This window comes from Bombina bombina, chromosome 1 (assembly GCF_027579735.1).
Source record: "Bombina bombina isolate aBomBom1 chromosome 1, aBomBom1.pri, whole genome shotgun sequence".
In the NCBI taxonomy this organism is placed as follows: Eukaryota; Metazoa; Chordata; class Amphibia; order Anura; family Bombinatoridae; genus Bombina; species Bombina bombina.
The window spans coordinates 1583800278-1583823552 of NC_069499.1; the positions used below are offsets into that span (position 1 = coordinate 1583800278).

General features: G+C 40.7%; 1 protein-coding gene across 2 annotated transcripts in view; it reads left to right on the forward strand.

Moving 5' to 3' along the window:
* The window catches only part of B3GNTL1 (UDP-GlcNAc:betaGal beta-1,3-N-acetylglucosaminyltransferase like 1), a 1507642-nt gene that overhangs the window by 1419109 nt on the left and 65258 nt on the right, over positions 1-23275 (forward strand). For both annotated transcript variants that reach the window (XM_053710298.1, XM_053710307.1), the window contains exon 10: positions 11261-11396. In XM_053710298.1, the coding sequence (XP_053566273.1) occupies positions 11261-11396 (136 nt within the window). The remainder of the gene's footprint in view (positions 1-11260; positions 11397-23275) is intronic.

Below are 23275 nucleotides of genomic sequence, written 5' to 3' on the forward strand. Positions count from 1 at the left end.
CTCCTCCTAAACAGAAGTCCATTCAACCAGATCAGTTGTCACATCTTGGGCCATTAAGAATGAAGCCTCTGTGGAACGTATTTTCAAGGCAGCAACTTGGTCTTCTACCATTTTGATGTTTTTGCTTCTTCTGAAGCAGCCTATGGAAGGGAAGTTTTGATTACTTTTCATGTTTTGCATATAAAAAATATTGTAAAGAAACAATTATAAAGAAAAACATAGATTATATGCTGTGCTTGTCTCACCCTCATTACTATGGATTTTACTGCTTGTGTATTTAGTTCCCAGGAGTAATGGATCGTGAACTCTCACCACCTGTATGAAAGAAAACATAAAGTATGCTTACCATTTCTTTCATGGTGGTCCACAAAACCCTGCTTTTTCTTCTGGTGGTAGCTTTATTTATTTTAATTTTTTATTATTATTATTTTTTTTTTTTTTAATCATTTTTATTGGTTTTCCATATATAACAAAGATTAAGATTTTACAGATAGCTTGGTCAATGGTACTTGTATACAATTCGAAAAGAAGATAAGCCTATGCAGAGACAAGGATTGACAGCGAGCTTACCAACTTTATATCATTAAGGTTTCTGACCAAAGAGTAAAGTTCCACTTTAGTTCCATCTAGTCATGGCTCCAACAGTTTTAGTGTCTTGGCTGTTGTGGAGAGAAGTTTCTAGTAGATGATAGATGTGTCTGGACTTGTGCTCTTCACATGACTAAAGTCACATAACTATCGTAAGGTCTCGCAAGACCAAGAAAAACAAACAAACCAGTAATAACAATTTAACATGAACTTAGGTAGTAAGAATAAAAGACTAATAGTCGTTCCAGTATACTTTTAGATTCGTTGGGGCAAAGCGGTCTAACGGCAATATAAAAACCAGCAAGTGCCAGGATGGGTTCGGTTGGTGGTGAGTGTGGCGCCCTATAGGATACCATGTGTATCTTATTGTCTCTAGTGTTGCAACTATTGTGGTTACGTTAATGTGACTCCCCCTTCCCTTAAGCATTTAATCTATCTGAGTCTATTGCTTGCGCTAACAGTTCCCAATAGAATTTTATATCTAAAAACTTATTTAATTGACCTCTCCTATAATAACCATACTGTTCTAATGGTAGGGTGTCTTCTATTCTTGTTTTCCAGTGTTGCATGGATGGGATTTGTGTCGACTTCCAATTTAATGCAATTAGCGCCTTGGCACTATTGAGGCACATTCTTATTAAGTTTTGACGTATTTTACATCTGCAATTCGATGGAAGATTCATTAGAGCTACTATGAGTGTTAGTTTGAATTCAGAGCCCCCCAATGTTTGTAAGGCCCTTTCAACTAATTTCCAGAAGGGAGCAAGCTTGGGGCAATGCCACCATATGTGTGCCATGGTACCTGTTTCGCCGCAGCCTCTCCAACATAATGCTGAAGAGGCCGGGTATATACTATGAAGTCTGTGTGGCGTCAGGTACCATCTCATCAGAATTTTGAAATTCATCTCTATTATTCTGGTGGACGTTGAAGATTTGTAAGTGTTAACAAAAATTGCCTTCCATGTTTCTTCATCTATTCGAGTATTTAGGTCTTGCTGCCAATGTGTGGTGAAAGCTGGGAGTGTAGTCTGGGTAGCATGTTCCAATACTTTTTTCGTAAGAGATAGTGTGCCTCTGGTCGGGGTATTCATTGTGCATAAGTTTTCAAAGGGAGTAAGGGGTCTCGTCAGATCTTTTTGATAATCACTGTTGCGTAAGAAATGGGAAAGTTGGGAGTATTTTAGCCATGAAGCAAACGCACCATTTAATATATGTGACATTTCCTGTCTAGGCTTGAGTCTACTCTTATCTAATAGTGTCATAAAAGGTATGGACTCCGATAGTTCCCATGTGACTTTAGGATTCTGCAAAGGTTCATAGCCCCCCGTGAGTTCCATATTGGGTTAGATAGGGGTAAGTGGGGATTGTGGCGAGGAGATTTTAGGGTACTTTTGGATTAAATAGTCCCATGACTCAAATATATGTTTATAAAGTGAGGATGTATGGCATGTAGTGGGCCTAAGACTTCTATCCATCCAGCATATGGATCCGGATTTTGATTCTACTTTCTGGTGCCAGTCAAGTATTTGTTGCAGGGTAGTTGCTTGATAATAAGATTCCACTTTAGGGACACCCAAGCCCCCCTCCCGGAGTGGTCTATATAAAGTTTATGCATTTATACGTGGCTTTATCCTACCCCAGATGAATGAATTAATGCTGCTCTGAAGCTGAGTTAAATATAGTTTGGGTAGTGTGATGGGTACTGTTTGAATAATGTACAGTATTTTTGGAAGGATAGACATTTTTATTGTCTGGATTCTACCCCACCACGATAGTGGTTTGTCTCTCCAGTTTTTAAGCATGTGTGATATTGCATTTTGCAATGGTTTATAATTTAATTCAAATAGCTGTGACACCCTCGGTGGTAGATATATTCCTAGATATTTCAGTTTTGAGTGTTGTGTTTTATATGGGCATAGAGTATTGAGAAGTTGGATTTCTGTCTGGGTCATGGACACATACATTATCTCTGACTTTTGTTGATTTATTAAAAAATTGGATAGGGTACTAAATTGCTCAAATTCCATCATGAGTGCTGGGAGGGAGCGCTTGGGGGAGGTTAGGGTTAATAGGACATCGTCCGCAAACATCAACATTTTATACTGATTTGGGCCGACCTGTACTCCTATTATATCAGGGTTAGCGCAAATCTGAGATGCTAGGACTTCCATAACTAATACAAATAAAATTGGCGAAAGCGGGCACCCTTGCCTGGTACCATTGCTGATCTGGAATCCTTGAGAAAGGACTCCATTAACTTTGACTCTAGCTGAAGGGGACCAATATAGGTGGAATATTCTATTTATCATTATGGTGCCAAATCCAAATCCCTGTAGTGTACTTCTGAGGAATGGCCATGCCACCCTGTCGAACGCTTTTTCCGCATCAGTGGAGACCAGGGCCATCTGGACTTTATGAGTTGTTACGTAGTCAATCAAACGTATTGTTCTAATTGTGTTGTCCCTGGCCTCCCTGTGCGGAACAAAGCCTGCCTGATCAAGGTGTATTATTGATGGTAACACTGAATTTATTCTTTTAGCTAAAATCTTAGCATAGATCTTAATATCACTATTAAGTAAAGAGATGGGCCTATAGCTACTGGGATTCGTCGCAGGTTTACCCTCCTTATGCAGGACAGTAATATGGGCCTCCAGGAGCAAAGGTGATAAGTGGTTCTCCTCATCGAGGAAATTAAATACTTTCGTCAAGTGTGGGGTTAGGATTTGTTGAAATTTTTTATAATACATATTTGTTAGCCCATCAGGGCCTGGGCTCTTCCTGGCGGGGAGGCTTTTTATTGCTGCCACCACCTCCTGTTCTAGGATAGGTTCCTCCATATGTTTAGACAGTGTTTCTGGGACAGTGGGTAATTCTGCTTTATTAATATATGCTTCTATCATAGCCTGTGAATGCAAGCCTTCATTTGGCGAGAGGTTGTATAGTGTTTTGTAGTAGTTATCAAAAACATTTGCTATCTTTCTACTGTCATATACTTCACTATTTGCTTCATCTATCATTTTGGGAATGTAGTTCTCAAGTGATCTTTTCTTGAGTGTTCTAGCCAACAAGGGCCCAGGTCTATTTCCTTCAGTAAAGTAAAGTTTTTTTTTAAATAGAATGCCTGCTTATGGGTTTCTCTGGTTAATAGATTATTCAACTGCTGCCTTGCTATTTTGAGCCTGCCTAGACACTCAGTGGAATCAGGGTAAGCCATATGTAATTTTTCTGCTTCGTTAAGTTGCCGTGTTAACTGCATGTACTCCTGGTTATATGACTTAGTGAGGATGGCTTTCTGCTTAATGAACTCCCCCCTTATGACTGCTTTGTGTGCTTCCCATACTACACTAGGGCTAGATTGCGGAGTGTGATTGTGCCTGAAGTATTCGGTTAGAGTTTGAGTTATCTTATTAGGGATATGCGTTTGCAGCAGGAGTGTGTCGTCAAGCCTCCAACTAAAGTCTGTAATTTGTCTATTTGGCCATTCTAATTTTAATGTGACCGCTGAATGATCCGACCAGGGTGTTGGTACTACATCAGAATCTTTTGCAAGTGTAAGGCCTAATTGATCTACACATATGTAATCTAGTCTAGAGTGTGAGTTATTCGGCCTCGAAAAGAACGAGTATGTTCTTTGGTCTGGGTGTTGGACCCTCCAGACATCTATAAGCGATGAAGATCGTAGGCAGTGTGTTAATAGTCTGATGGTGTGGTCAGACAGATAACTCTTGGCTTGGGAACTATCTAGTTTGGGGTTTAATGCCGCGTTAAAATTGCCTGCTAGAAAATTGTAGTGCCCTCGGACACCTCTAGGAGCTTCCCTATGAGATTTTGAAGAATTTAGCTTGACCTCTATTTGGGGCGTACGCATTCGCTATCGTGAATGGTCTATTGTACAGGTCACCGACTAATATTATATATCTCCCCTCTGTATCGGTATATGTGGTTATGTTTTGCATGTGAATGGATTTGTGGAGAAGGATACCGACTCCATTCTTTTTCTGGTCTGGGTGGGAGCTAAAATATCCTACAGGGTAGTGTTTCGATGAGAATTTAGGCTCTGATGTTCTCTTGAAATGTGTTTCCTGAATAAGCACTATTTCCCCCTTCTGTTTAGTAAACCAGTTGAGGGCTACTGACCTCTTGGCTGGAGAGTTCAGGCCTTTGGCGTTCTGTGTTATAATATTTATATATCTAGTGTCTAACATTCAGTTTTTGTGTAGCAGTGCGGTCGTTTGTGTGGATTGAAAGTATAGGTTACAGTGTGTGGGGGCCCATCCTGAGTCCTCTGCGCATTGCTGGGTATACTGTGACTTAATCTTACGTACCTGGTAAAATCATAGACTACCATTTGTAACATTACAACAAATACAACAAAACAAAATTGAACATACAACATAAACTTAACTATTGCATATGAGCATACACAATATGGGTGACTATAGGGGATACTATCCCATCCACACAAAATGGTGGGCATGACAGTATCAGCAACTCTCAATAATAGTGCATTTCTAGTATAAAGTTAGTTTTTCGTTGTGGCAATCAAGGACAACAGTAAGCCATATCCATAAGCAATATAAATAGGCAACTTGGGGGCGAACATATATGAAACATTGCAAGGGTACAGTCTTATGCATAATATATTGGTTGGCAGCCCTATATGAGTTCCAAAGTCTAAAGTGTTAAGTCTGACACAACCATAACAGGAAAATAGGACATATATATGTGGGTATAGTTACCGTCCTGCAGATTTTTCTAATCAAGAGGCTACCATTCCAGTAGCCCAGCAGATTTGCATGTCCTTTCCCGAGTTCATGTTAGCTGCGAGTCCATCTCTACAGTGTGGGGATTTGGCTGGGGTCTTTTCCTGTTAATTCTAATCCAGGGGGATCTTTGTGATTTAGGTTCAGCAGTGTTTGTAGGTGTTTTCTGTGATGTGGTGATCTCCAATCTGGGGAGAGATGGTTCTGGGATGTTTAGTTGGCTACATAATTCTTTCAAATCTTCCGGGGATCTGTATATTGCTATCATGGAGCCTCGTGTTACTTTTATACAGAATGGGAAACCCCACCTGTAAGGTATTTTCAGATCCTGCAGGTGCGACGTCAGGTATCTGGCTTCTCTTCTTCTGTTTAGGGTAATGAAGCTTAGATCGGCATATATTTGCAAGTTGTCACCTTCATAGGTGATTTGTCTGAGTTTCCTGGAGGCTTCCGTGATTTTTTCTTTATCAAGGAAAGACTGAATTTTTAATATAATGTCCCTGGGCGGTTTATTGTCAGGGGGTTTCGGCCTGAGGGCTCTGTGAGCTCTTTCAATGAGCATATTCGGGGGTTCTGGTGTTTGTAGAAGGAATTGGAATAATCTCTGTAGAAATTGTGGTATTTGTTGAGGTGTGGTGCTCTCGGGTACTCCGCGGATTCTGACATTATTTTATCTTCCTCGGTTGTCAAGGTCCTCCAAGTGCAGTTGCATTTGCTGTATGATTGAATCTTGTGCCTCCAAGGTTCTATTGTGTATATCTGCATCTTGTTGGAGCTGTTCAAGGTCTTCTTCCACGTGGACTACTCTCTCCCCCAGCTCAGTAACATCTTTCCTGACCTCTTTAAGGCCATCTTTGATCATTTTTCCCACTTGAGTGATGAGGGAGGCGAAATCTGCCTTCGTAGGGAGGTTATCTATGTCTGCTCTCGTGAGGGGCTCCCTTATTGATAGGCCTGTATCTGAGGACTCTGCGTCAGAATTTGTAGTTTCTTGTGCATGGGTAGGAGATATAGGGGCTTCTGAAGTTTCAAGCACCTTAAAAAAGTTATTCATTTTAGATGCCGGTGTAACCGGTTTTTGTTGGGTTTGTCGAGCTTAGATAGCCATTTAGAAGCCAAGTTGCTATGTTTTGATGTCACAGCTGTAATTAGGGGTATCTGCTTCCCACGTGGCGACGTCAGTACAGTGCCTTTGATGTTGTATATAGCCCTCTATAATCTATCTTAAGGTAATATTGCTTGTTTATCAGTCCTTTTTATTCAGTTATTGCAGTAGGGTATTTAAGTTTTGATAATGTCCCTCCGTGTGTGCCCCTTAAGTTATGCCAGGCCCCCTTGTGTTTATTTTGTTATGTCCATTTTGTATATATATGAGCCTCCGGTTTTTTAAAGATTCATATTTGCTTCCAGTCTATGGTCTTTTACCTGATTGTGGGAGCGTTGAGATGGGCTGCAGTCTCATGTACGCTAGTATCCCCTCCGCTGTGTCTCGCCGCCATGCGGCTTGTAGTGCAATGTGGGCCTCGCGCTAATCGCCTCGTCGCCTTTTCTAGCCGCGAACACCAACTCCTTTGTGTTGTAGGTGAGGCGAGCAGGACCGGTGTGGGGTACGGGAGAGAGGTGGTCAGCTGATGTTGTTTATTTGCCTCTGTGCTCTGTCGGGGCTGCTTCCGTTTTTTACGCCATTATGTAACGGCCTAGTGATGCCTATTACCTCCCTTTCTTGAACTCAGCACAGCTCACTGACATTGAGACCGGAGTCAGGTCCGCATATTCACCGGGTCATGAGATTTTTATTTCTGTCACGGTTACGTTAAGAGCACTAGAAATAAGCTTTAGTCATGCTTTGAGAGCGTTTGCAATTACGGAGCTTCAGAATTTTGCAACCATGCTGCACGATGGCTGGCTCCGCCCCTCTATTTTATTTTTATCTTTTTTGCTCTTATTACTTTTCCTACCTTTCTTGCTTGGCTATATGTCACACTAGTTTTTAGTAAGGTGGGAATTTTTTTTTTTTTTTAGAACTCCAAGGTTTTGGGAATATTTGCCTTCAGTGGCCAGGAAGAGTAATTCCCAGAATCAATGGATTGTGGACTCTCACCACCATGAAATAAATTAATTTATCAGATTGATAGACTTTTTTTTATATATAAATGAATGTGTCACCATAGACTGGAACTTGTTCCAGTGACAGTCTTTGCAATCCATTAGAGTCCAAAAGAAAATTACAGCAGCACCACCAATAAAATATATACATTTATTCAGCCAAAAGTACAAATGTACGACATTTCGGACCTCAGTCCTTAATCATGTATACAGATACAACAATGATTCCAAACATATATACCCCTAAGCCACACCCCTCAACTTGCATTTACCCCCTCTAGTGTTCAAATTTACACATTGCTCATCTTTACAACAAATGTATTTTAAATATCAGGATATGTATAACCTTATGCCATTAAGCATAATTCTCATCCTAAATGTAATTAGCTTTACTTTCAAGGTAGTAGTAATATCAGAAAAAAACAAGCTGTCAAATGTTAACCAAACCTCCACTTAAATTAATTGAACATTGTCCAATCCATCTCCCTATTCATGCCTCCTGGGAACATGGTCCCTATAGCTCATAGATCCAGTATAATTCTCTTTTTTTTTAAATACTCTCCCTATCTCTCCCTCTCCTTAGGATTTGAATTTGCTCCAATACCTGGAAGCTGATTTAACTGAGACTATGCCCTTCTGTTTTAAAGTGATGAGCCACCAGTGCATCTAACTGTTCTTTCCTAATATTGCTTTTATGCTGATTGAGCCTTTTTGTGGTCTTTACGTGTGGTATCCCCCACATTCCCCCACCCACATGGGCATTTAATCAGGTACACTTTATTTTCCGTGTTACAGGTGAAGTACCCCCTGATTTCATACTTTACAATAGAAGAAAGAGAGGCGCCTGATGTGTAGAATCACCAAACCAAAAAAGCCAAAGCTTATGCACTCGAGACAAATTGGTACTGACATTTAAAATAAGCACCCAATGTGCTAATGGAAGCAGACTGACATATGGTGTGTCAGTACACCCACTCCAGGATATCCCCACCAGGTATGTCTGTAATAGAGAGTCAGGACAACTAAGGAAACCACATGTGCAGATCAAACAAATAGATGGAATAATGGAGATAATTATGCCAAATGAGTACTCACAATGTCCAATAGCACACCTATGTGCTGGTAAATGCAGACTGATTATTTTAGGTTAGGGCGTATCAGCTCACCCACTCTAGGTGTTGCCAACAATATGGTCCAAAAACAGGATAAATGCACAAACAGCCCAATATTGGGCAATGAGAGGTAAGGTAGAAACCTCTATACTTGTGTTATAGTAATAATATAATAACAACAAGTAGTGGTCAAGGGGGTAATCCCCTCTAATGAAATGCGTTTCTCGGCACTGACGGGCCGTTTCCTCAGGCATGTCTGTACTGTGTACTGACACATCATATTATGTCAGTCTGCTTCCATTAGCACATTGGGATGCTTATTTCAAATGTGAGTACCAATTTGGCTCGAGTGCATAAGCTTTGGCTTTTTTGGTTTGGCGATTCTACACATGAGGCGCCCCTCTCTTTCTTCTATTTTACAGTTTATCCAGTATCTTCTGTGAAGAGGAGTGCAGCCATCATTCACACTGAGGACATACCTGATTTTTTTTTGCATTTTTGCACTATCACAGTGATTTTCAACATGGGACTTTGATATAATTGTATGTTAATAGGTACAAGTGCCATATATTGAATGAGCTGTGAATGTTGTTTGTTTGTTTTTTAAGTTGTACAGTGTATATATAGTGTATGTGCCCTCTCTAATCTTTGATATTTCTGATTTTATACTTTCTGCCCGTGTTCGGATGGGTAAATGTGGATCCACATATTATATTGTTGCAGTTAGTACAATTAAGGCATGAAACACATCCACAGCTTCTTTTTACTGATGTAACTCTGAACCAATTTTTTCTTAGGGCTTGCATAAGCTTTAACCAGACTGTCCTTAAGATTTCTACCTCATATAGGCAGGTATGGGGTATTCCTGAAACTCCCTAACATTTTTAGTACATATAATCCCCAAGTTAGGGAGTTTCAGGAATACCTTATGCCTGCATATATAAGAGGTAGAAATATTAAGGACAGCCTGGTTAAAGCTGATGTGGGCCCTAAGAATAAAAATGGTACAGAGTTATATCAGAAAAAGAAGCCATGGATGTTTTCCATGCCTTAATTGTACTAACTGCAACAATATAATATGTGGATCCACATTTACTCATCGAAACACGGGCAAAAATTATGAAATCACGGGGTACTTGACCTGTAACACGGAATATGCCATGTACCTGAATAAATGCCCGTGTGGGTGGGGGAATGTGGGGGAGACCACCTGTAAGGTTTGCAAAAGGCTCAATCAGCATAAAAGCAATATTAGGAAAGAACAGTTAGATGCACCTGTGGCTCATCACTTTATAACAGCAGGGCATAGTCTCAGTTAAATTAGATTTCAGGTGTTGGATCAAATTTAAATCCCAACGAGAGGGAGAGATAGGGAGACTATTTTAAAGCAAAGTGAATTATACTGGATCTATGAGCTATAGGGACCATGTTCCCAGGAGGCATGAATAGGGAGATGGATTGGACACTGTTCAATTAATTTAAGTGGAGGTTTGGTTAAAATGTGACAGCTTGGTTTTTTTGCTATTACTACTACCTTGAAATGAAAGCTAATTAAATTCAGTATGAGAATTATGCTTAATAATATAAGGTTATACATATCCTGATATTTTAAATGCATTTGTTGTAAAGATGAGAAATATGTAAATTTGAACACTAGAGGGGGTAAATGCAAGTGAACACTTACCTGGGGTTAATTGAGGGGTGTGGCTTAGGGGTATATAGGTTTGGAATCGTATCTGTATACATGATTAAGGACTGAAGTTCGAAATGTCATGGTTTTGTACTTTTGGCTGAATAAATGTATATATTTTTATTGGTGTTGCTGCTGTAATTTTCTTTTGGACATTATTGCATGGGGTCCTGGTATAAAGCGTACACACCTGAAACTCCTCCTCGGTCCTGGAACCTTTGTTTGAACTGCAAAAATGTAGAATCCAGCTGCTGTAATTTGAAGTATTCTCTCATAATCTAAGCCATCTAATTGTGACCATCATTGTAATTTATAACCAGAAAATTTCAAAAACTCTGAATAAAATATTAATGATGAATGATTAATGTACTTAGTGCAGATGAAGTATATTTTAGCTCTAAAACCAAAAAACAGAATAACATTAAAAAGCCGCATTAACAGCTGCTGTCCCGGAGGAAAACGCTGTAGGCCTAGTTACCATTAAACGGTTGGTAACGAGTATCTCTATAAATGTCTATGAAGAGGTTTTATGTTGCCAGCAGTAAACAAGGCCTAAGATTGCACTATCCACTGTCTGTAGAGCAGGCAATATGGCTTCTCATTAGAGTTTCACCCAGACAAGGAAAATAAAAAAGCACTCGGAAGAGAGGCAACTGGACAAGGGGGTTCTTTGTAATCTATTATTATTCGGAATTTAGTTTGACTTTATAAAGAGGTTATGTGATGTATAGTGTGCTCCTGTAGGGGGTGCAGTGTATTGCTGGGCTGTCTACCTGATAAATCACTAAAACTAAAAGACAGCTGCATAGTATTTAAAAAAATGTATTCCACAATACAACATGTTGTTGCTAAGGTGTGTGTAGAGGAAAAGAGGATGAGTGTGCTGGTCTATATATTTTCTTATACCTGGTAAATCACTACAGTATGTGTATCTGATATATAATCTATGAACTGCTCATGTTGATACAGATGTTCTGACCACAACACCTGGTTTTCCTTAGAGAGACAATCTGGAAGCACCGAGTACGTTTCCTGGAGGAACGAGTCCTGAGCCAGTGGCCCCATTTTACCATATGGAATGCAGGGAAGCAGGGCCGGAAGTTGTATCGTAGCCTATCAACCGGAAACCGGGCAAAGGTGAGCAGGGGCCAAGTAAAACTGGGACTTATTTATAAAACAGCAACAGTATTGTTATAATTTATATACATGAAGGTGGTATCTGTGTGATCAGGCAACAGTGAAGCATGTTAGATTGTAGATAGATGGTGGAAGCAGTTCTAATGGAGACGGTGGGAGGGCATAAGATGGAAGGAATCTCCACCCATGCAGTGTGGCACAAGAAATGCATAAGTATAAGAGACAATGCAAGGCTTTAATTGGTAGAGAACAACAATGCCCCGTGGTAGTGTATTGAGAGTTGAGGTTTGCTATGTAGGGAGGAAGTATTATATGGTAACTTATTCTTAAGGACAAGGGGTTTACATGCATTTACACATTTGCATAGAGGATAAAGTGAGTTTTCTAAAGTAGGATTTAAAAAAAAAAAAAAAAGATAAAGACAGGAGGTATTAATATAAAGGAAGGAAGGCAAGGTGCGTGAGGGAGGTGTGTGCTAGGAGTCTTTTGCATCAATATGTTTTTTGGGAAATTTGAAGCTTGAGGCTTTTAGTTGTATTATTACTAAGAAATAAACAATATACGTCCAAATCAAGTAAATGATGTCAACAAGACTGTATACATTTTTGGATTAAGTTTTGAAGTAAAGTCTGGAGTCCAAGGTCACTCCAGACATTGGATATGGACAGTAGAGACAAATGTAGAGAGGGAATCCAGATCAGTAGGAGTTAGTTTTGAAGTTTGTAAAATGAGAGAGAAGCATATGAGAAATTTACTGATGTGTGTATCATTAAGATTAGTTTGTATATTTTGTCAATAAATGTATAACTAAAATTTTTATATTTCTAAAATGTTTGATTCACCCCAACTTCTCCCTCTTAATTTTCTCTGTCACTTCTTATGTCTGTCTCAGGTCATCTGTCTGTATATTGTCTCTGTCTCAGGTCATCTGACTGTACCTTGTGTCTGTCTCAGGTCATCTGACTGTACCTTGTGTCTGTCTCAGGTCATCTGTCTGTATCTTGTTGTGTCTGTCTCAGGTCATCTGTCTGTATCTTGCTGTGTCTGTCTCAGGTCATCTGACTGTATCTTGTTGTGTCTGTCTCAGGTCATCTGTCTGTATCTTGTTGTGTCTGTCTCAGGTCATCTGACTGTACTTTGTGTCTGTCTCAGGTCATCTGACTGTACCTTGTGTCTGTCTCAGGTCATCTGTCTGTATCTTGCTGTGTCTGTCTCAGGTCATCTGACTGTATCTTGTTGTGTCTGTCTCAGGTCATCTGTCTGTATCTTGTTGTGTCTGTCTCAGGTCATCTGACTGTATCTTGTTGTGTCTGTCTCAGGTCATCTGACTGTATCTTGTTGTATCTGTCTCAGGTCATCTGACTGTATCTTGTTGTGTCTGTCTCAGGTCATCTGTCTGTATCTTGTGTCTGTCTCAGGTCATCTGACTGTATCTTGTTGTGTCTGTCTCAGGTCATCTGCCTATATTGTGTTGTGTCTGTCTCAGGTCATCTGTCTGTATCTTGTTGTGTCTGTCTCAGGTCATCTGTCTGTATCTTGTTGTGTCTGTCTCAGGTCATCTGTCTGTATCTTGTTGTGTCTGTCTCAGGTCATCTGACTGTATCTTGTAGTGTCTGTCTCAGGTTATCTGTCTGTATCTTGTTGTTTCTGTCTCAGGTCATCGGATTGTATCTTGTTGTGTCTGTCTCAGGTCATCTGACTGTATCTTGTTGTGTCTGTCTCAGGTCATCTGACTGTATCTTGTTGTGTCTGTCTCAGTTCATCTGACTGTATCTTGTTGTGTCTGTCTCAGGTCATCTGCCTGTATCGTGTTGTGTCTGTCTCAGGTCATCTGTCTGTATCTTGTGTCTGTCTCAGGTCATCTGTCTGTATCTTGTTGTGTCTGTCTCAGGTCATCTGTCTGTATCTTGTTGTGTCTGTCTCAGGTCATCTGTATCTTGTTGTGTTTGTCTCAGGTCATCTGTATCTTGTTGTGTCTGTCTCAGGTCATCTGTCTGTATCTTGTTGTGTCTATCTCAGGTCATCTGACTGTATCTTGTTGTGTCTGTCTCAGGTCATCTGACTGTATCTTATTGTGTCCCTCTTAGGTCATCTGACTGTATCCTGTTGTGTCTGTCTCAGGTCATCTGACTGTATCTTATTGTGTCTGTCTCAGGTCGAGTGTCTGTATCTTGTTGTTTCTGTCTCAGGTCATCTGACTGTATCGTGTTGTGTCTGTCTCAGGTCATCTGTCTGTATCTTGTTGTGTCTGTCTCAGGTTATCTGGCTCTATCTTGTTGTGTCTGTCTCAGGCTATCTGTCTGTATCTTGTGTATGTCTCAGGTCATCTGTCTGTATCTTGTTGTGTCTGTCTCAGGTCATCTGTCTGTATCTTGTGTCTGTCTCAGGTCATCTGTCTGTATCTTGTTGTGTCTGTCTCAGGTCATCTGTCTGTATCTTGTGTCTGTCTCAGGTCATCTGTCTGTATCTTGTGTCTGTCTCAGGTCATCTGTCTGTATCTTGTTGTGTCTGTTTCAGGTCATCTGTCTGTATCTTATTGTGTCTGTCTCAGGTTATCTGTCTGTATCTTGTTGTTTCTGTCTCCGGTCATCTGTCTGTATCTTGTGTCTGTCTCAGGTCATCTGTCTGTATCTTGTTGTGTCTGTCTCAGGTCATCTGACTGTATCTTATTGTGTCTGTCTCCGGTCATCTGTCTGTATCTTGTGTCTGTCTCAGGTCATCTGTCTGTATCTTGTTGTGTCTGTCTCAGGTCATCTGACTGTATCTTGTTGTGTCTGTCTCAGGTCATCTGTCTGTATCTTGTGTCTGTCTCAGGTCATCTGACTGTATCTTGTTGTGTCTGTCTCAGGTCATCTGCCTATATTGTGTTGTGTCTGTCTCAGGTCATCTGTCTGTATCTTGTTGTGTCTGTCTCAGGTCATCTGTCTGTATCTTGTTGTGTCTGTCTCAGGTCATCTGTCTGTATCTTGTTGTGTCTGTCTCAGGTCATCTGACTGTATCTTGTAGTGTCTGTCTCAGGTTATCTGTCTGTATCTTGTTGTTTCTGTCTCAGGTCATCGGATTGTATCTTGTTGTGTCTGTCTCAGGTCATCTGACTGTATCTTGTTGTGTCTGTCTCAGGTCATCTGACTGTATCTTGTTGTGTCTGTCTCAGTTCATCTGACTGTATCTTGTTGTGTCTGTCTCAGGTCATCTGCCTGTATCGTGTTGTGTCTGTCTCAGGTCATCTGTCTGTATCTTGTGTCTGTCTCAGGTCATCTGTCTGTATCTTGTTGTGTCTGTCTCAGGTCATCTGTCTGTATCTTGTTGTGTCTGTCTCAGGTCATCTGTATCTTGTTGTGTTTGTCTCAGGTCATCTGTATCTTGTTGTGTCTGTCTCAGGTCATCTGTCTGTATCTTGTTGTGTCTATCTCAGGTCATCTGACTGTATCTTGTTGTGTCTGTCTCAGGTCATCTGACTGTATCTTATTGTGTCCCTCTTAGGTCATCTGACTGTATCCTGTTGTGTCTGTCTCAGGTCATCTGACTGTATCTTATTGTGTCTGTCTCAGGTCGAGTGTCTGTATCTTGTTGTTTCTGTCTCAGGTCATCTGACTGTATCGTGTTGTGTCTGTCTCAGGTCATCTGTCTGTATCTTGTTGTGTCTGTCTCAGGTTATCTGGCTCTATCTTGTTGTGTCTGTCTCAGGCTATCTGTCTGTATCTTGTGTATGTCTCAGGTCATCTGTCTGTATCTTGTTGTGTCTGTCTCAGGTCATCTGTCTGTATCTTGTGTCTGTCTCAGGTCATCTGTCTGTATCTTGTGTCTGTCTCAGGTCATCTGTCTGTATCTTGTTGTGTCTGTTTCAGGTCATCTGTCTGTATCTTATTGTGTCTGTCTCAGGTTATCTGTCTGTATCTTGTTGTTTCTGTCTCCGGTCATCTGTCTGTATCTTGTGTCTGTCTCAGGTCATCTGTCTGTATCTTGTTGTGTCTGTCTCAGGTCATCTGACTGTATCTTATTGTGTCTGTCTCAGGTTATCTGTCTGTATCTTGTTGTTTCTGTCTCCGGTCATCGGATTGTATCTTGTTGTGTCTGTCTCAGGTCATCTGACTGTATCTTGTTGTTTCTGTCTCATGTCATCGGATTGTATCTTGTTGTGTCTGTCTAAGGTTATCTGTCTGTATCTTGTTGTTTCTGTCTCAGGTCATCGGATTGTATCTTGTTGTGTCTGTCTCAGGTCATCTGACTGTATCTTGTGTCTGTCTCAGATCATCTGACTGTATCTTGTTGTTTCTGTCTCAGGTCATCTGTCTGTATCTTGTTGTTTCTGTCTCAGATCATCTGTCTGTATCTTGTTGTGTCTGTCTCAGGTCATCTGACTGTATCTTGTTGTTTCCGTCTCAGGTCATCTGATGTATCTTGTTGTGTCTGTCTCAGGTCATCTGACTGTATCTTGTTGTTTCTGTCTCAGGTCATCTGTCTGTATCTTGTAGTGTCTGTCTCAGGTCATCTGACTGTATCTTGTTGTGTCTGTCTCAGGTCATCTGACTGTATCTTGTTGTTTCTGTCTCAGGTCATCTGACTGTATCTTGTTGTGTCTGTCTCAGGTCATCTGACTGTATCTTGTTGTGTCTGTCTCAGGTCATCTGACTGTATCTTGTTGTGTCTGTCTCAGGTCATCTGACTGTATCTTGTTGTGTCTGTCTCAGGTCATCTGACTGTATCTTGTTGTGTCTGTCTCAGGTCATCTGTCTGTATCTTATTGTGTCTGTCTCAGATCATCTGACTGTATCTTATTGTGTCTGTCTCAGATCATCTGACTGTATCTTATTGTGTCTGTCTCAGATCATCTGACTGTATCTTGTTGTGAAAATAGTGGCAACGGTGTTAGTTTAAGCAAATATCAACCCCTTCATAATATAGTATGCTGAAATAATAGTAGATATATAATCTATTCAGTATTCATTATATACCAGTTAGTTTCACTGGTGAAGTGTAGAAGAAGGGGGGTGCTGACTGCCTGATATATATATAGGTACAAAAAAGAAAGAGAAGTTTGACAGTACCCAGCACTCACAAAACACTATATAGTAACAGTATGCATTGAAAACCGGATTATGTCAAGATCTGGTTATTAAAAACGTAACTTTTACTAATGATAGTTAGAATAAAAAGGTTGGTAAATAGTACCAAATGTATAACATAAATATGTGAGACATACATTTAAAACTTAGATTAAGAAACAGATCAGGACTGTGTGTGTGAGACTTCAAAAACAGAATTACTTCCCTGGGTAATAGTTCAAATACACCATAACCCTCAGGGCTCAGAGAATACACGGATTGCTCTAAAGCTAATCTAAAAAGGGGATTGACCCCAACAACATTACCTAATCTGAGCAATACTGGTATCTAGAGCAGGAGAGGAAACGGTTTATAAATGACTGATTAAGGAAGGCAATTGTCACATCAATATGAGTTTAGAAAGGTCCCAGGTAAACACAAATTAGCAAGTCTCATGCACACAGACAATGCCTGATGTACATTTCGCCGCTAGCACGGCTTTCTCAGAGGCTAACCAGAGTCAGGGCCCCAACCCGGTATTTGTATCGTCATTGACCAATAGAAATTGGTTCTAACATGATTTACTAAACTCGATTGTAAATTTCAATCATGCAGGTCTAGCTTACTCAAAATTGTCACTTACAATACAAAAATCTGCGTTCATTACCAATAACAGATTTTTATTCACACATTTAAATACACATATAATGAGATTCATCCTTCCTATGTCACACATAGGAAAATCCTCAATTGATGCATAAATCCTCTCCATGTATGTTGATAGAAAATTTGATTGCGTTTTTCAAAAAACGATCATAAGAGAATGATGTCAACATCCTTCCTATATCACAAGAAGGTAAATACTCTATTGATGTGTGTTTAAATGTGTGAATAAAAATCTGCTATTGGTAATGAACGCAGATTTTTGTATTGTAAGTGAAAATTTTGAGTAAGCTAGACCTGCATGATTGAAATTTACAATCGAGTTTAGTAAATCATGTTGGGATGGAACGGTTGCTTACATCTTTCAATGCTCCTGACACCTATTCTTGATTTTGAAACAATGTAGCGAATATCTAATATCTTATATTACAAAATTGTTTCAACATGTTACTAGCCTGACATTTGCTTGATACGATCATGTGATGAATCTTTAACCAATTATGTTAAGCCTCTTGTGATAGGCTGCATCTAGAGGTGTGTGCTTAGAACCAATTTCTATTGGTCAATGACGATACAAATACTGGGTTGGGGCCCTGACTCTGGTTAGCCTCTGAGAAAGCCGTGCTAGCGGCGAAATGTACATCAGGCATTGTCTGTGTGCATGAGACTTGCTAATTTGTGTTTACCTGGGACCTTTCTAAGCTCATATTGATGTGGCAATTGCCTTCCTTAATCAGTCATTTATAAACCGTTTCCTCTCCTGCTCTAGATACCAGTATTGCTCAGATTAGGTAATGTTGTTGGGGGTCAATCCCCTTTTTAGATTAGCTTTAGAGCAATCCGTGTATTCTCTGAGCCCTGAGGGTTACGGTGTATTTGAACTATTACCCAGGGAAGTAATTCTGTTTTTGAAGTCTCACACACACAGTCCTGATCTGTTTCTTAATCTAAGTTTTAAATGTATGTCTCACATATTTATGTTATACATTTGGTACTATTTACCAACCTTTTTTATTTTATCATTAGTAAAAGTTACGTTTTAATAACCAGATCTTGACATAATCCGGTTTTCAATGCATACTGTTACTATATAGTGTTTTGTGAGTGCTGGGTACTGTCAAACATCTCTCTCTCTTTTTTGTACCTGTATCTTGTTGTGTCTGTCTCAGGTCATCTGACTGTATCTTGTTGTGTCTGTCTCAGGTCATCTGACTGTATCTTGTTGTTTCTGTCTCAGGTCATCTGACTGTATCTTGTTGTGTCTGTCTCAGGTCATCTGACTGTATCTTATTGTGTCTGTCTCAGGTCATCTGACTGTATCTTATTGTGTCTGTCTCAGGTCATCTGACTGTATCTTATTGTGTCTGTCTCAGGTCATCTGACTGTATCTTGTTGTGTCTGTCTCAGGTCATCTGACTGTATCTTATTGTGTCTGTCTCAGGTCATCTGACTGTATCTTGATGTGTCTGTCTCAGGTCATCTGTCTGTATCTTGTTGTTTCTGTCTCAGGTTATCGGACTGTATCTTGTTGTGTCTGTCTCAGGTCATCTGACTGTATCTTGTTGTGTCTGTCTCAGGTCATCTGACTGTATCTTGTTGTTTCTGTCTCAGGTCATCTGTCTGTATCTTGTTGTGTCTGTCTCAGGTCATCTGACTCGTGTTGTGTCTGTCTCAGTTCATCTGACTGTATCTTGTTGTGTCTGTCTCAGGTCATCTGACTGTATCTTGTTGTGTCTGTCTCAGGTCGACTGTCTGTATCTTGTTGTTTCTGTCTCAGGTCATCTGACTGTATCTTGTTGTGTATGTCTCAGGTCATCTGACTATATCGTGTTGTGTCTGTCTCAGGTCATCTGTCTGTATCTTGTTGTGTCTGTCTCAGGTCATCTGTCTGTATCTTGTTGTGTCTGTCTCAGGTCATCTGTCTGTATCTTGTTGTGTCTGTCTCAGGTCATCTGTCTGTATCTTGTTGTTTCTGTCTCAGGTCATCGGACTGTATCTTGTTGTGTCTGTCTCAGGTCGACTGTCTGTATCTTTTTGTTTCTGTCTCAGGTTATCGGACTGTATCTTGTTGTGTCTGTCTCAGGTCGACTGTCTGTATCTTGTTGTTTCTGTCTCAGGTCATCTGACTGTATCTTGTTGTGTCTTTCTCAGGTCATCTGACTGTATCGTGTTGTGTCTGTCTCAGGTCATCTGTCTGTATCTTGTTGTGTCTGTCTCAGGTCATCTGTCTGTATCTTGTTGTGTCTGTCTCATGTCCTCTGTCTGTATCTTGTTGTGTCTGTCTCAGGTCATCTGTCTGTATCTTGTTGTGTCTGTCTCAGGTCATCTGTCTGTATCTTGTTGTGTCTGTCTCAGGTCATCTGACTGTATCTTGTTGTGTCTGTCTCAGGTTATCTGACTGTATCTTATTGTGTCTGTCTCAGGTCATTTGACTGTATCTTGTTGTGTCTGTCTCAGGTCATCTGACTGTATCTTATTGTGTCTGTCTCAGGTCATCTGTCTGTATCTTGTTGTTTCTGTCTCAGGTCATCGGACTGTATCTTGTTGTGTCTGTCTCAGGTCGACTGTCTGTATCTTGTTGTTTCTGTCTCAGGTCATCTGATTGTATCTTGTTGTGTCTGTCTCAGGTCATCTGACTGTATCGTGTTGTGTCTGTCTCAGGTCATCTGACTGTATCTTGTTGTGTCTGTCTCAGGTTATCTGGCTCTATCTTGTTGTGTCTGTCTCAGGTCATCTGTCTGTATCTTGTGTCTGTCTCAGGTCATCTGTCTGTATCTTGTTGTGTCTGTCTCAGGTCATCTGTCTGTATCTTGTTGTGTCTGTCTCAGGTCATCTGTCTGTATCTTGTTGTGTCTGTCTCAGGTCATCTGTCTGTATCTTGTTGTGTCTGTCTCAGGTCATCTGACTGTATCTTGTTGTGCCTGTCTCAGGTCATCTGTCTGTATCTTGTTGTGTCTGTCTCAGATCATCTGACTGTATCTTGTTGTGCCTGTCTCAGGTTATCTGACTGTATCTTGTTGTGTCTGTCTCAGGTTATCTGGCTCTATCTGGTTGTGTCCGTCTCAGGTCATCTGACTGTATCTTGTTGTGTCTGTCTCAGGTCATCTGACTGTATCTTGTTGTGTCCGTCTCAGGTCATCTGATGTATCTTGTTGTGTCTGTCTCAGGTCATCTGGCTGTATCTTGTTGTGTCTGTCTCAGGTCATCTGACTGTATCTTGTTGTGTCTGTCTCAGGTCATCTGACTGTATCTTGTTGTGTCTGTCTCAGGTCATCTGACTGTATCTTGTTGTGTCTTTCTCAGGTCATGTGACTGTATCTTGTTGTGTCTGTCTCAAGTCATCTGTCTGTATTTTGTTGTGTCTGTCTCAGGTCATCTGATGTATCTTGTTGTGTCTGTCTCAGGTCATCTGACTGTATCTTATTGTGTCTGTCTCAGGTTATCTGTCTGTATCTTTTTGTGTCTGTCTCAGGTTATCTGGCTCTATCTGGTTGTGTCTGTCTCAGGTCATCTGATGTATCTTGGTGTGTCTGTCTCAGATCATCTGACTGTATCTTGTTGTGTCTGTCTCAGTTCATATGACTGTATCTTGTTGTGTCTGTCTCAGTTCATCTGACTGTATCTTGTTGTGTCTGTCGCAGGTCATCTGACTGTATCTTGTTATGTCTGTCTCAGGTCATCCGTCTGTATCTTGTTGTGTCTGTCTCAGGTCATCTGACTGTATCTTGTTGTGTCTGTCTCAGGTCATCTTACTGTATCTTGTTGTGTCTTTTTCAGGTCATCTTACTGTATCTTGTTGTGTCTATCTCAGGCCATCTGACTGTATATTGTTGTGTCTGTCTCAGGTCATCTGACTGTATCTTGTTGTGTCTGTTTCAGGCCATCTGACTGTATCTTGTTGTGTCTGTCTCAGGTCATCTGACTGTATCTTGTTGTGTCTGTTTCAGGCCATCTGGCTGTATCTTGTTGTGTCTGTTTCAGGCCATCTGACTAATATTGTTGTGTCTGTCTCAGGTCATCTGACTGTATCTTGTTGTGTCTGTCTCAGGTCATCTGTCTGTATCTTGTGTCTGTCTCAGATCATCTGACTGTATCTTGTTGTGTCTGTCTCAGGTCATCTGACTGTATCTTGTTGTGTCTGTCTCAGGTCATCTGATGTATCTTATTGTGTCTGTCTCAGGTCATCTGCCTGTATCGTGTTGTGTCTGTCTCAGATCATCTGACTGTATCTTGTTGTGTCTGTCTCAGGTCATCTGTCTGTATCTTGTTGTGTCTGTCTCAGGTCATCTGACTGTATCTTGTTGTGTCTGTCTCAGGTCATCTGACTATATCGTGTTGTGTCTGTCTCAGGTCATCTGTCTGTATCTTGTTGTGTCTGTCTCAGGTCATCTGTCTGTATCTTGTTGTGTCTGTCTCAGGTCATCTGTCTGTATCTTGTTGTGTCTGTCTCAGGTCATCTGTCTGTATCTTGTTGTTTCTGTCTCAGGTCATCGGACTGTATCTTGTTGTGTCTGTCTCAGGTCGACTGTCTGTATCTTTTTGTTTCTGTCTCAGGTTATCGGACTGTATCTTGTTGTGTCTGTCTCAGGTCGACTGTCTGTATCTTGTTGTTTCTGTCTCAGGTCATCTGACTGTATCTTGTTGTGTCTGTCTCAGGCCATCTGACTGTATCTTGTTGTGTCTTTCTCAGGTCATCTGACTGTATCGTGTTGTGTCTGTCTCAGTTCATCTGACTGTATCTTGTTGTGTCTGTCTCAGGTCATCTGACTGTATCTTATTGTGTCTGTCTCAGGTTATTTGTCTGTATCTTTTTGTGTCTGTCTCAGGTTATCTGGCTCTATCTGGTTGTGTCTGTCTCAGGTCATCTGATGTATCTTGGTGTGTCTGTCTCAGATCATCTGACTGTATCTTGTTGTGTCTGTCTCAGTTCATCTGACTGTATCTTGTTGTGTCTGTCTCAGGTCATCTGACTGTATCTTGTTATGTCTGTCTCAGGTCATCTCTCTGTATCTTGTTGTGTCTGTCTCAGGTCATCTGACTGTATCTTGTTGTGTCTGTCTCAGGTCATCTTACTGTATCTTGTTGTGTCTGTTTCAGGTCATCTGACTGTATATTGTTGTGTCTTTCTCAGGCCATCTGACTGTATCTTGTTGTGTCTGTCTCAGGTCATCTGACTGTAATTTGTTGTTTCTGTCTCAGGTCATCTGGCTCTATCTGGGTGTGTCCGTCTCAGGTCATCTGACTGTATCTTGTTGTGTCTTTCTCAGGTCATCTGATTGTATCTTGTTGTGTCTGTCTCAGGTCATCTTACTGTATCTTGTTGTGTCTGTCTCAGGTTATCTGATGTATCTTGTTGTGTCTGTCTCAGGTCATCTGATGTATCTTGTTGTGTCTGTCTCAGGTCATCTGACTGTATCTTATTGTGTCTGTCTCAGGTTATCTGTCTGTATCTTTTTGTGTCTGTCTCAGGTTATCTGGCTCTATCTGGTTGTGTCTGTCTCAGGTCATCTGACTGTATCTTGGTGTGTCTGTCTCAGATCATCTGACTGTATCTTGTTGTGTCTGTCTCAGTTCATCTGACTGTATCTTGTTGTGTCTGTCTCAGGTCATCTGACTGTATCTTGTTGTGTCTGTCTCAGTTCATCTGACTGTATCTTGTTGTGTCTGTCTCAGGTCATCTGACTGTATCTTGTTATGTCTGTCTCAGGTCATCTGTCTGTATCTTTTGTCTGTCTCAGGTCATCTGACTGTATCTTGTTGTGTCTGTCTCAGGTCATCTGACTGTATATTGTTGTGTCTGTCTCAGGTCATCTGATGTATCTTGTTGTGTCTGTCTCAGGTCATCTGTCTGTATCTTGCTGTGTCTGTCTCAGGTCATCTGTCTGTATCTTGCTGTGTCTGTCTCAGGTCATCAGATTGTATCTTGTTGTGTCTGTCTCAGATCATCTGACTGTATCTTGTTGTTTCTGTCTCAGGTCATCTGACTGTATCTTGTTGTTTCCGTCTCAGATCATCTGACTGTATCTTGTTGTGTCTGTCTCAGATCATCTGACTGTATCTTGTTGTGTCTGTCTCAGATTATCTGACTGTATCTTGTTCTGTCTGTCTCAGATCATCTGACTGTATCTTGGTGTGTCTGTCTCAGGTCATCTGATGTATCTTGTTGTGTCT